We start from the raw sequence: 13,433 nt of genomic DNA, 5'->3' as shown, positions 1-13,433 counted from the left end.
ACCCAGGCGCCCCCCAAGAGTGGTTTTTATGGAACATTAGCCCTATAAGCACAGTATCTCCTTAAGATACCTACGGAGGTCTAAGACATAAATGCCTTAACACTAATTTCCATCTACAGATCTGTTCCTCCCTCAGCCCAGGATCGTGTAGTCTCTGAGAGTATGGACTTTAGGATCAAAATATGGGATTCCATTCTAGGATCCACGATGACTTATTAATTATATGATGCAGTAGGAAGGTGCTAAAGTATGGAGGTTGAGTGTTTAGGTTTTGAAACTAGGTTTCAATCCTGGTTCTGCTACCTGCTAGCTTGGTGACCTTGGGTAAATTACATAAGCTCTCTGAACCTCTGCTTCCTCATCTGTAATGGATATAAAAATCATACTGATGTTTTCACTCTTATGTGGATCCTGAGAAACTTAACAGAAACCCATGGGGGAGGGAAAGAAAAAAAAAAAAAAGAGGTTAGAGTGGGAGAGAGCCAAAGCATGAGAGACTCTTAAAAACTGAAAACTGGGGGCGCCTGCGTGGCGCAGTCGGTTAAGCGTCCGACTTCAGCCAGGTCACGATCTCGCGGTCCGGGAGTTCGAGCCCCGCGTCAGGCTCTGGGCTGATGGCTCAGAGCCTGGAGCCTGTTTCCGATTCTGTGTCTCCCTCTCTCTCTGCCCCTCCCCCGTTCATGCTCTGTCTCTCTCTGTCCCAAAAATAAATAAATGTTGAAAAAAAAATTAAAAAAAAAAAACAAACTGAAAACTGAGGGTTGATGGGGGTGGGAGGGAGGGGAGGGGAGGGGAGGGTGGGTGATGGGTATTGAGGAGGGCACCTTTTGGGATGAGCACTGGGTATTGTATGGAAACCAATTTGACAATAAATTTCATATATTGAAAAAAAAATCATACTGATTTCATTGGGATGTTGCGAGAATAAAATGAATATATGTACGTAAAGTGATTAGAGCAGTGTTAGCAAAGATCTCTCAACAGTTGTTATTGATTTCCATTCTTATTTAGGGAAAAACAAACTCCTTCCCTTTACCTAAAGCTTATAATCTGCCCTCCATGTGCTTCTCCAGCTCCAAACTCTTCCCTATGCTGCAGGCATTAATAGCCTTTTTCACCCAAATCATGCTTTTTATTTCCTCATGAGACACTTCTATTTGGTGTTCCCAGTGACCTCAGAATCTAGCACAGACCTTTTCTCAGAAACACAGCACAACACAGTTGAAGCTTCCTTCCAAAGCCCTTAACAAATGTGCACATGTAAACATAATTTGAAAAGATAACATGGACAAGGAATTTTTAGCAAGCAATAGGAATAAAATTAGAAGATTCTTCTGAGTGTTGTAATGGCCAGAAAGTTAAAACACATTTGTTTTCTTGCTCATCTTTCATTTTCCTCCCCACTCTCCATTTCCCTAGTAACTAGACCAGTGTCAGGCAGAGGGCCACATTTTTCACTAAATGACAATTAACAAATGATGGGGAGGAGAGGGATTGGGAATATAAATTAACACAACCTATTTATTTTTTTCCCTTTATTTTCAAATTTTTACTTAAATTCTATTTAGTTAAGATACAACCTGTTTATTTTTATCAAAAACTTACATGTGCTCAATTTGTAGTGGGTATCTACAGTATGATCAACTCAGCACCTCCTTTCTCAAGAGGTAGACTATCTTCCATATGTGGACATCTTGGGGACTGCCAAATTCTTACAGGATTCAGGCCCCAGCTGGGATCAGGAATGCCACCCCTAATTCCCTCTCTGGACTGGTTAATTAGTCCTCCTTTTTTCAGGCAGTGGGGCAGAAAGACTTAACACTTGGGAACTGTTAGCAGCCATGTTTTCCATCCATTCATAAAAAGGCTGGTTTGTAAAGAGAATGAAGCTAACAGAAAGAAACCATACAGGAGAAATAATGAAGGGATCTGAATGGAGTTTGAGTCAGATGCTCTGGACCCCTTCCTAGTCCTGTTAATAGTTTGGATGGTCAATTTATCCTTTCATCATATAACAGCACAGTTATCATTTCAAAAGTTTGTCTTTTTGCTTCAACTAGCTAGAGCAGAGTACGAATACAATATTCCTTTAGCCCACTACACGGTCAAGTCATCTAGATTTCTTAAAACCAGTGCCCAAGGCCCACTCCAGAACAATGAAATCAGAATCTCTGTGGTCTGGACATCAGTAATTTCAAGAAGTGCCAGGCTATCGCAGATATCTCACTTTGAGAAATCAGTCTATCAGGAATATTCATTATAACTAGGAATGCAGAGATATATTTTGACCCTCACAAGATTGAAAGACTATATTAACTTTTAACCTTGTAACAGTTATCAGATCACGACTGCTCCTTCATCTCATTGTAATTGCAGTTCACATTAGAACTCTAATTTAAGAGGTTTGGTCAGGTGCTACCTAGACCTGCAAGATCAGATCCTCCAAAGTCAGAATTTAAGATTCCTCATGGAATTTTAATCCCTAATCCTCCCTAAACACACACACACACACACACACACACACACACACACACACACTCATACAAATGATGTTGTGACTCTTGTAATGTTATGAGACTCATTTAGTTTTTTCCATGCAAACAATTGCAAAGCAAGCCAAAATTGGTTTAGTACCTCTTGGCCCAACATCTGCAAGGTTAACAAAAGGTTGAGGTCAAAGGAAGATTTCTTTGGAGAGTTGCTCAAGTGTTATGCACTTCAATTTAAGCTTTAAAGAGCCTGGACTGTGTTCCCTGAGCCCAAACATCTATACCAAACACATAACAGGAAAAAAAAAAAATTAGACTGGCCAACCAGCTGCCTAACAGAGAAGTATCTATTTGGCAACAGTCTACATTCCCAAGATTTTTAAAGAAAAAGATGCATGAATGTTTGACATACAGAATAGGCCTGTGGCTACATTAAACTGGACTTTGCCAGTTCTAGAACTAGAAACCTTCATAGAGCAAATCCCTGAAGGGTGATATACTGGAAACCAAGAACTGAGGAAAGACCCAAAGGGGACACCTGGGAAAAAGCACTACCTTTATCAGTGATTCTTAAGCTTGAGTGTGTATGAGAACCTGAGAGCTTTTTAGACCACAGCTTTTTGGACCCTACCCATGGAGTTTGATTTAGTAGATTTAGGGTAAGGCCTGAGAATCTGCATTTCTAACAAGTACCCAAGTGATGTAATGCTGCTAGACAACACTTTGAGAACCACTGGCCTACATAAAAAGAAAGACCAGCAGAGAACTTCAGAAACAAAGAAGATTCTCCACCAAGCCCCTGGTGGAAGAGAGGGTGGAGGGCAGAAAAGTGCAGAAATAAAATCTCAGTGCTCAAAACAAGCTGACTTCTTGCTCCTGGTCAAATCAACTAGGGTGGGTGGGTGGGTGGGTAATAAAAGAAGGGCTTAGTCCTAGTCACTCAAAGACCCAACTGACTGAACCTTTATCATCTTCAAGTGGCTTCCACAGTCATCCTAGGTGCAGCCATCCAACCAGCAGATGAGAAGGGAATGGAGGAACATGCCAAGAAATTTTTATGGAAATGGCCTGAATTTTTGTATCCATACTCCATTGCTAAGAACTTAGTCCCATGTGTAGACCCAAGAGGAGTGAAAAAATGTAGACCCTGGCAGGGCAGCCACATCTTAAGGGAACAAGAATCTCCAGCACACAATCCAATAGTCTCTGCTATCAAATCCCCTTCCCAATGCAGGCTTCCAGCCTTATCAAGTCTTGAGCATAGCTTTAAGGAAAATGCATAGCTAATTAGACATTTACAAAAATGAATGTTTGTAACTAAAAGTGATCAAAGGATTTATTATCTGAGTAGAAAAAAATTATGAGACCTATCCAGGGTAGGGTCAAGTAGCTCAGATAGTGTGTTTACAGAAGCAGTAGAGAGGAAACACAAAACTGCTGTTTTATAACTCTATGGGATTCCTCTCTTTTAGCATGTTATACTACTTTTTTAGAGATTAAGTAAAATAAATCTAAAGATTTTAGAATTTCACATTTATTCAGCTTGTTATCCTTTATTTATCGATCATTCTTAAAGCAAATGACAAATCTACTTTTCAAAGATGAAGGCCTGCTATTACTGAGGATATCTCCAACATTCTATGCAACTCCAAAACCAGGAATGTTTCACACAACTGCAGCACTCTGCTTTTTAAGGCGATTACCCTTAATGTATGCATACTCATTTGCCTATGTTTGTCATAAAGTGAAATGGCCTGTGACATCTCATGATTGATAAGGCTGGAGTCAAGCCATTTACATGACTTCTAGATATACCTCTTTTAAGACTCTCCAAGAGCAAATTAACCAATATACGCCATTTACTGAAAAGGGAAAAGAAAAAAAAGAAGAAACGTCCTTCATGGTCTTTCATTCATTTCATCAATGAGGACACACAAGGCAGCATCTTTCTCTATAATCTGGTCTCTCCTATGACCTGAATTTTCTCTTTGCTGTTCATTCTGTCCAGTACAATTGTTGCTATCATCAGCATCCATTGGTTCAGTTTTTACTCTCATCCCTGCTTCTGAATGGGGCAAATCATCAGGCAAAGAAGCCAAGCAATTCTGAATCATCTCAATGACTCGCTCCAAGTGCTTTTGAAACCGTTCAGCTGTTTCAAGGCGTTGACGTTTCTGCACCTCCATCATGACTCTCAATGTTTCTCTTGCTTGGTGGGGTCGGTATTCATTTATGAGATGATGCACATGCACAAAAAGCAGCTTAAGATCTTCTAGCTTCTCTTCTCGTTTTATACTCCCAGGGCTTCTTATCAAGATATCTAAGAGGTCTAAGAAATTAATAAGAATAGACATATTGAGTTTTCTCAGTTCTTTCTTGTGATCAAACTGCATAGGATGAAGTCGTTCGATGCCCTGACTTTCTAAAGGGCGAATGATAAGATCGTCACATTGGAACTGATTGCCAAACATCATATAACTGTCTTTTATTGGAGGTGGAGGCTTGGGAGCTAGGCCTTCCTGAATATTTTCATCTGTATATTCCTTGATGTACTGCATTGGAGGTGGCGGAAGGGCACTCACTTGTTGTGGCTCACCCATTGCGGAAGATCAAAAATCTATGGAAATAAACCAAAAATTTAGAGTAGAGCTACAAAACAAACCTGTCACATTGTATACTACAGAGTATTTTCCTTTTTTTTCCTTGGCAGTTTGGGGCCCAGGACAAAATGATCTCCTTAGTTTCTAGAACAACAGGGTAAGACTGCCATCCTTTTCTAATTAGCATTATATCTTCAATCATCCGATAATTTTTCCTTCTTTGCTTAAGGTTTTCATCAGCACAAAAAATGTGTAGTATATTTTCATCTTTAAATAAAATCTGGATTCCTCACCAGTTATTCCATTTCTCTACTCCTCTCTACAGCCAAATTACACATGCTGCATATTCATTTTTGTCATTATCCAATTTGGCCTCAACCTACTAACTCCACAAAAACCATTCATCAAGGTCATCAGCAATCACCAAACAAGCAAATCCAATGGATATTTTTCAAAGGTGATTTTACTCAATGATTCTTCAGCATTTTCTTCTTTTTCACCACACTTCTCTTCTCCCTTGCCTTCTGTGAGCCTACATTTATGTTTCTCTCCTACCTCACTGGCCACTCCCCGTCTAGCTCCTTCACTGCCTCTACTCCACCCAAATTTTAATGTTGGCATGCCTCAGAGGGTTGCTCTGGGGCCCTCTTCTCACTCTAAACTAGGGCATCACAAACTCAAGTGCCGAAGGGAAAAGGCAAGCAACGAAAACAGTGAAGCACTCTGGGGCAAAGATTCAGATGAATTAAGCACATGCATGCCAGCCAGATCTTAAAGACTCCAGCCATTAGATTTCATGTGGGAATGAAAAATCATTGTTCCTCAGTTTCCTGATTTCTGAAACGAGGGCAAAAATCCAGATTTTATGCAGAATGTCTCGATTTTTAAATAGTGGTAACTAAGTCCAGAAATTGTCAAGTTCTGTGGGGTCAAAAAGAATTTATCTACAACAATCTTCGTGGTCTGCAGTTTTAGACCTCTGCTTTACAGTCTCCCTTGCGTAATCTCAGTCAATTCTACAGCCTTAAACACCAATTCTATCACTGGTTCTCAACCAAGGTCAATTTTGCCCACTAGGAGACATATGGCAAAATCTGGAGACATTTTTACTTGTCACAACTGGGGGATAGAGTGCTACTGGCATCTAATGGGTAGAGGCCAGGGATGCTGCTAAACCCTTACATGACAGCCCCCAACAAAGAACTATCCATCCCCAAATATCAATATATTGTGCCAAAGTGGAGAAACCCTGGTCTATGATTTAGGACTCTGTACTTTCTACCTCCAATGGAGACTGCCTCAGTTTCTTCTGAATGTCTCATAAAGCATTCAAAAAAAGAATTACCTCCTCTCCTCCCCATCACAAATTTATCAAGTCCTGCTGACTCCACACCTTCACTATCTCAAATTCATCAGTTCTGGCCAAACCACCATTCCTTCTTGCCAGGGATATAATGGCTTCCCCCAAGGATCCTTCCGCTTTCATTACTGTTCTTCCACATAATAGCCAGTATTAATTGTTTTCATCCCACATGCCTTCTCCTTCACTATATCCTAGCAGAACTGTCTTTAATCTACTATTTTTACACTATTCTTTAACTATACTATACTATTAACTATAACCTCTTCTTTCAGTCTTTCCACATGCTTTTCTTCCTGCTTCAGGCAGTAGCTTAAAATGTCACCTCTAAAGAAAAGCTTACTTAATTATTCATCAAAAGCAGATCCTACTTTCTTTTATTCTCTGCACCGGTATTTGATTTCTCTCCCTGAGCAAACTACAAGCTCCATAAGAGGAAGGACTCTCTATCATAGTTCTATATCCACAACCTTGTACACAGAAGTTTCATAAGCATTTGTTGAGCAGCTTCATCCATTTCAAGACAACTCCAAATCAATGGGAATTTGGAAGTAGGTACAAACATCTTTAATGTGTATTCACTCTTTTGGTTGTTTACGGTTTGTCTGATATAGGACAATGAGTATCCAGGGATGATGATTATGACAACAGATAATATATGAGACATACTACGTGCCAGATAGTTATAAGTACTTTACTCGTGGTTGTGAGAAAAGCTGCTTCCGTTTTGGAGAGGAGACAATTGTGGCTCAGAAAGGTTGAACCACTTGTATAACGTCACCAAGTAGTAGAGGAAGGATCCAGAACCTAAAGACTTCAAACAGTACACCATACTATCTTTCAATGATAAACAAAAAACACTACCTCCATTATAGTGTTGCTTACAATCTATCAAGGAAAATAGATTAAAAAAAAAAATAACTCAATAACTAACTACAAGTTTTAAGGCTACTACAAAAGACCAACAGATCAAACTACCAAAAAATAAATCTAAAAATCCCACACTGGAAAATATATCATAAGCAAAATTAAAAGATAATCCCATTCTTCTGGGAGAAAAACACAAGTCTAAAAAGGAGCAAATACTAGCAATTTTATTTTGACTTTTTAAAAACATATTTTCTCTGACTCCACCCCCACTAGAAGGAAAGCATTAGGACTTCAGGAACTGCCTGTCTTGTTCACAGCTCTACCTCCAGCATTACAAGACCCTCAATAAAAGTCCAATGAATGAGATTTTTCAAAACCTGTGTTTTTTAAAAAACAGAAAAATAGACAAAAGAGGACAAGGAAAATGCAAATGCCAAATAAAGACAGGAAAGTGTTCAGACTAGTACACTTTTAGAAGCAAATTTTAATAATTTTCATCTAACAGACTATGAAGATTTCAAATAACCCATCGTTCAACAAATATCAGAACACCTTCTATGTGACAGGCACTGGCTTCCACAGAGGTCATACTCTCCTTTCTCTCATTTTCTTCAGTGCCATCCCAGTTTTAGAAGCAGCTCTTAGCTATTCTGGCCCCAGGGAAACCTGTTGGGGTGGAGGGGACCCACCTCAGTTCTCATAGAAGCCATCTTCACAACCACCACATAACACTCGTGGCTGGTGGGCCAGTACCACCCAAGAGAATATGGGGCAATTCTCATACACAAGTAACAGGAAACATACACATTTGGAACTTAATTTGGCAGTATCAAAATTTTAAATGCTGATATTCTCTGAAGCAACAATTCTACTTCTAAAAATTTATTCTACGCAAATATTGGCACAAGTACATAAACTTGTGTGTTAAGGGTGTTTAATGCAGCACTGTTTGAAGAGTATAATCCATGACTTCATCAATATGAGTGGTGGATAAGATATTCCTATGTAATATAAGACAGCCCTAAAGGAAAAAGGGGTGAAACTACACGGGCTTGGAAGGTTATAAACAGTGTCTAAACACTGTGTACTGGGGGCTCCTGGGTGGCTCAGTCAGTTAAACATCCAATTTCGGCTCAGGTCATGATCTTGCGGTTTGTGAGTTCGAGCCCCGCGTGGGGCTCTGTGCTGACAGCTCAGAGCCTGGAGCCTATTTTGGATTCTGTGTCTCCCTCTCTCTCTCTGCCCCTCCCCTGCTCATGCTGTCTCTCTCTCTCTCTCTCTCTCTCAAAAATAAACTTAAAAAAATAAAATAAAACAAAAGACACTGTGTACTGTTTCACTTACAACACATGATAGCTGCAAACAGTAATAATCAACTTTTTAAAAACAAATATAAATTCAGACTTACAGAACGTTGTGTGAAAAGTACAAAGAACTTTCCATATTCTTCACCCAGATTCTCCAAATGTTAATAACATTTTCCCTCATTTGCCTTATTGGTTTCCCCCAATACTCTACCCCATACCCCCCAAACAAGAATGTTCCCTTATAACAAAATTATTACCAAAATTACAGAATAAGCATTGATCTGGTGCTTCAAAATCAATTTTAGACCGCCCAGGTTTCACCCCACTTAATCCGTTCTCCAAAGGCCAACCACATGACAGGTACGTTTTATATCCTTAGTCTTCCTAACAATTCTAAGAGTTAAGTACTACTGTCAGTTTCATTTTCAAGAGGAAGATCCCGAGTCTCATTGAGGTGAAGTGTTTGCACCAGATCAAAAGGCTAGCAAAAAGCACAGCAGGAATTCTTATCCTCGGTCCTTTTAGCTGCAAAGTAGCAGCTCTCTTAAATCAGTAAACGATGAATCTTCTAAATGTACAAAAGGAACCTGACATATTACAGACATTATTATTATTTCCCTATCACTTCTCTAGAATGAACTTTTCAAAGGCAACGTCTTTAGTAAAACCAGCGCCAAGCGTTACACACGGTTATCAGATTTAAGAACCACCTTCTAGTGTTTGCTCCACGCTGGGGGCTTGACCAAAAAAAGGAAGGTATTCCAGGGTCCCACCCCCAGACATATGATTCATTTCGTCTACTGTGAATGGTACCACGGGAATGTAGCTTTTAAAACATCCCCAGATGAGGGGCGCCTGACTCCGGCTCAGGTCATGATCTCACGGTTGGTGTGTTCCAGCCCCTCGTCAAACTCAGAACCTGCAGCCTGCTTCGGATTCTGTGTCTCCGTCTCTGTCTCTGCCCCTCCCCCGCGCACACTCAGGCTCTCTGAGAAATAAAAATATAAACCTCTCCAGATGAATGTGACCATTAGGCTTGGGATCGCCTCCCTTCTCCAACTCCCCCCCCACACACACACACACTCCCCCTTAACTCAGCCGATTGGACCGCCTCCCGGAGGAGGAATAGCTGCAAATAATACAGGGATGGTCATTCTCAAATGACACAGGCCGGAGACCAGAGGAGTCGCCAAGGCCACACAGGTTAGCAAAACAGCAGCGAAGGCCTAGAAGTCTGGTCTCCCAACCTGCAGTCCCCATACGGAGGAAGGGAGTCCTGAGCCCGCCAGGCCCAGGGTATCTTCCTCCCGGCTCCCCACCAGCAGCAGCGAGGCCGCACTCTCCGAGGGACCCGGGAGAGGAAGGGAACAGAGCATACTCCGCGCCAGGCCTCCGCCATTCCCAGGCCGCCCAGAGGAAGCCCCGAGGTCCGGAAGAAGAAATGCCCGCGGAATCGAGCCCCAAGCCGCCACCGCCCACTCACCTCAGCCCAGGGTTTACACTGGAGCCGCCTTCGCCTCCGCAACTGAAATCCGGCTTCCGGCCACCTCCTCCAGGAAGAAGCCACTGACACTGTCCCTTGATTGGCTGGAAGCTCTGTCTTTTAGCCGAGGCCCTAGTCCCGCCTCAGACCAGTGGCTTGCTAATGCGCCTGCGCATATATCCCCCCGTTCGGTGGTATAGTTAGCTGCCTGCGGGTTTAGGAGTGGGGGATAGTGTGTTGGTACTTTCTGCCAGTGAAAGTAGCTGCTGGGAGCTCCATTCCTTTTTTTCCTTTTCTTTCCCTTTTTTTTAACATCTGAAATTAAACAACTTATCCATGTGCCTTATATAAAAGTTAGAAAATGTAGATAAGCAGGTATTTTTTTAAATTGTATCTACTGTAACCGCACCGTCGAAAATAACATTAAAAAATTGTGGTTGAACTCTATATGATTAATTTTTAATCTGGAAATATTTGTGAACACGATTGGGAATCAATAACATATTCCCAATTTTCATTTCCTCACTGTCTATTCACATATGTTTTCATTTATCTAATTATATTTCCAGGTCACAGATTAACAGGTTAAAAAAGATATCAGTTAAAGATTCTTTTGGAGGTTATTTTCATAAGAAGTCACAAATTTATAAGTTTGTGGGAATCTCACAAGAGCAAATTGGACACACACACAAAAGGTTGTTATTCTGATAAAAGTTCTCAACTTTACCTCTTTAAGATTATTTGATTTCATTTTTTACAAAATTAGGGGGTTCCAAGTATATACAAGTGTAGAGAGAGCAGTGCACTGGTCATCCACCCATTAGATCTAGACATTATTTCATTTCAACATGCGTCTCCAAAATAGATGGACTCTTATTTTCTTCCATAACCACAGAACCATTATTTCATCTAAAAATAAATTAGTAACTATTTAAAATCATCAGAATCAAGACATTATTTGGATACCAATTATTTCAGGATCCAATAAGCCTTCATGACTGGCTGATGTTTCTTTTAATTACCTTTTAATCTAAAGGTTCTGTTAAGTAACAAAAATTCAACCCAGTAAATTTTAAAGATCTAATTGGCTTTATTAATATATTCATGAATTGGACAGAATCCCATCTAGCAAGTAAAGGAGAACTCCAAATATTTGTGTAAAATGGAAAGTTTTTATGCAAAAGAGGGTTGGTACAAGGAAGTTATTAGCAAAAGAGAGGATTGTTTCACACAAGGTCACATTCCCTTAGTGGGAAGAGCAGCAGCCTTATTGTGAAGATTACTTCATCTTTCTTTGGGAGTCTGGAGACAATGGAGAGGGTCCATGTGATCGATTAGCTCATTGGTGCTGACCAGAAAATTCCAGATTAATTGGATTACCATACCAAAATTCCACTCTTGAAAAGGTTGAAACTGCACTTAAGTCTTGGTTTGCTGTCCTGTGACACCTGACTCCACATTGGGCCTGTGGTTTTCTTTGTAATAGCCTTCCTTATCTCAATTGTCCCCCCATATCAATGTATTTGTTGAAGAAATCCATTCACTTGTGGGCACACCCCAATCAGACTTTCTCCCTGACTAAGGCCAATGTGGCCTACACCAGGGCCTATGGTGGCCATTCTTAGTCCTCATATTCCTCTGCCCTTAGCAACATTTGGCACCTTTGATCCTATGAATTTCCCAGGACTCCATTCTCACTTCTTAGTGGGAACTCATCCAGGTGATAATATCCAGGTGATATCCAGGCCTTGGCAACACACTTTTCTTTGTACTCAGACCCCCTTATCCAACAGTGTCACACATCTTTACTCAATTGCAAAGACTCAAATCTAAAGATTTATCTGTTAACTCCTCTTTCTCCCATACACCATTGAAACTACCATACCTGACTTTTGTATTAGTTTTATTTAGAATAAGTACAAGTCCCAAATATAACCAATTTGCACCATTCCCACTGCTAGTTCATGCCACAGGACCAGAAACCAGACTTCCGAAATAGCCTCCTAAAGGTTTCCTTGCTCCTATTTTTGTCCTCTCTTAGCCTATTTATCACAGTCTTAACATATAAGACAGATCTGACCACTCCTCTATTCAAAATTCTCCAAGGTTTTCTATCACATTTACAGTAAAATATAATGTCCTCACACTGGCCTATAAAAAGCTGTACAAAATCTAGTCCTTGGCTGCTTCCCAAGTATAATCTCCTACCGTTTTTTCCCATGCCCACTCTTCTCCAGTTACAGACCTTATTTCTTACCCTCAAATTGTCACCATAACTCCTGCCTCAGGACCATTGCATTTGCCCGCACCTCTCTTCTGCAGATATTTACGTGCCTCACTTTCTCACTTCATTCAGGTCTGTGGTCAAATGTGACCTCAGAGAGGTCTTTCCTGGTCACTATCTATAAAATAACAGGTTCCCTAATTATTCTCTTGGGGGATGACTCAGATCCCTTTAGTGTGCATTATCCTTTCTTCATAGAACTTATCATCATCTGATAACATATTACATAGTATATTTATTTATTTTCATTGTCTTTCTTCCCCACCAAAATACAAGTTTCATGAGTGTAAGGCCTTTTTTTCATTCACTGCTACATTCTCAGCACCTATAATAATGACTGAAATTGACAAGTACTCAATGAACATTTATTGTATATGTAACAAAATGAATTTAATCATCATTTTAAAGTGAATTCACAGTGTGACATTAATGGATAAACCCTTAATGGATAAACATTAATGGATAAACCAGTCTATTTAGCCCCACTGTGTGAAATTACCTTCCTTTAAATTTTTGCTGTTATTAATACATTGGATGAACATCCTGGTGTGCATCTGTTTGTACACATGCTCATTTTTTTCCTTAAGATAAATTCCTGGAAATAGAATTGCTGGCCCAAAGGTACGCTGTCTTTCAGGTAGTAGCAGGACCAAGGCTAGAATCTAGAACTCTTGACTCTAAGTCTAGTGTTCTTTACAATAAACTACAAATAAATAATAGTATAAAATTCAAATTGTGAAACAGGCTAGTGAAAATATAGCATGTAATAAATATTTATTTATGTGGCTATATTTTGAGAATCTGAAAGGAAAGTTTACTCCTTAAAGATGTCTTCTGCAGCTTGATGAGGAATATGTCCATTCAACAAATCTTTACTGTATGTCTACTGGCCCAGGTAACTGTTCTAGAAGGTAAAAAAGACAAAGCCTTGCCTTCTAATGGAGAGACGCATACAGCAACAAGCCAACAAACAAGAATTTCAGATAGTGATAGAGCTATGGAGGAAAAAAATAATCCAAAATAATGTGATAGTTATGTGG

General features: G+C 40.1%; 1 protein-coding gene across 5 annotated transcripts; it reads right to left on the bottom strand.

Annotated features, from left to right (window-relative positions):
* Positions 1–3,807: 3,807 nt before the first annotated feature.
* On the bottom strand, positions 3,808–10,160 carry MED7 (mediator complex subunit 7). 5 transcript variants are annotated; one of them, XM_047091978.1, is made up of 2 exons: positions 10,110–10,160; positions 3,808–5,106 (listed from the first exon to the last, which is right to left on the bottom strand). In XM_047091978.1, exon 2 carries the CDS (start codon positions 5,087–5,089, stop codon positions 4,388–4,390), a length of 702 nt encoding a protein of 233 aa, XP_046947934.1. In that variant the 5' UTR covers positions 5,090–5,106; positions 10,110–10,160; the 3' UTR covers positions 3,808–4,387. The 5 variants fall into 5 exon arrangements, with proteins under 5 accessions (XP_046947934.1, XP_046947958.1, XP_046947927.1 ...); XM_047092002.1 differs by lacking the exon at positions 10,110–10,160 and adding an exon at positions 9,874–9,977; XM_047091971.1 differs by lacking the exon at positions 10,110–10,160 and adding an exon at positions 9,440–9,543.
* Between the last annotated feature and the right edge of the window lie 3,273 nt (positions 10,161–13,433).

Source organism: Lynx rufus, unplaced genomic scaffold, assembly GCF_022079265.1.
Source record: "Lynx rufus isolate CCGP_SWC_20201006 ecotype Redwood Valley unplaced genomic scaffold, mLynRuf1.p SCAF_1, whole genome shotgun sequence".
Taxonomy (NCBI): domain Eukaryota; kingdom Metazoa; phylum Chordata; class Mammalia; order Carnivora; family Felidae; genus Lynx; species Lynx rufus.
The sequence above is the reverse complement of the archived record's forward strand: the minus strand, read 5'-3'. Positions and strand labels throughout refer to the sequence as shown.

What these genes read in the sequence shown, in the direction of transcription:
- MED7 (XM_047091978.1), bottom strand. Translation starts at nt 5,089, where the DNA reads ATGGGTGAGCCACAACAAGTGAGTGCCCTTCCGCCACCTCCAATGCAG.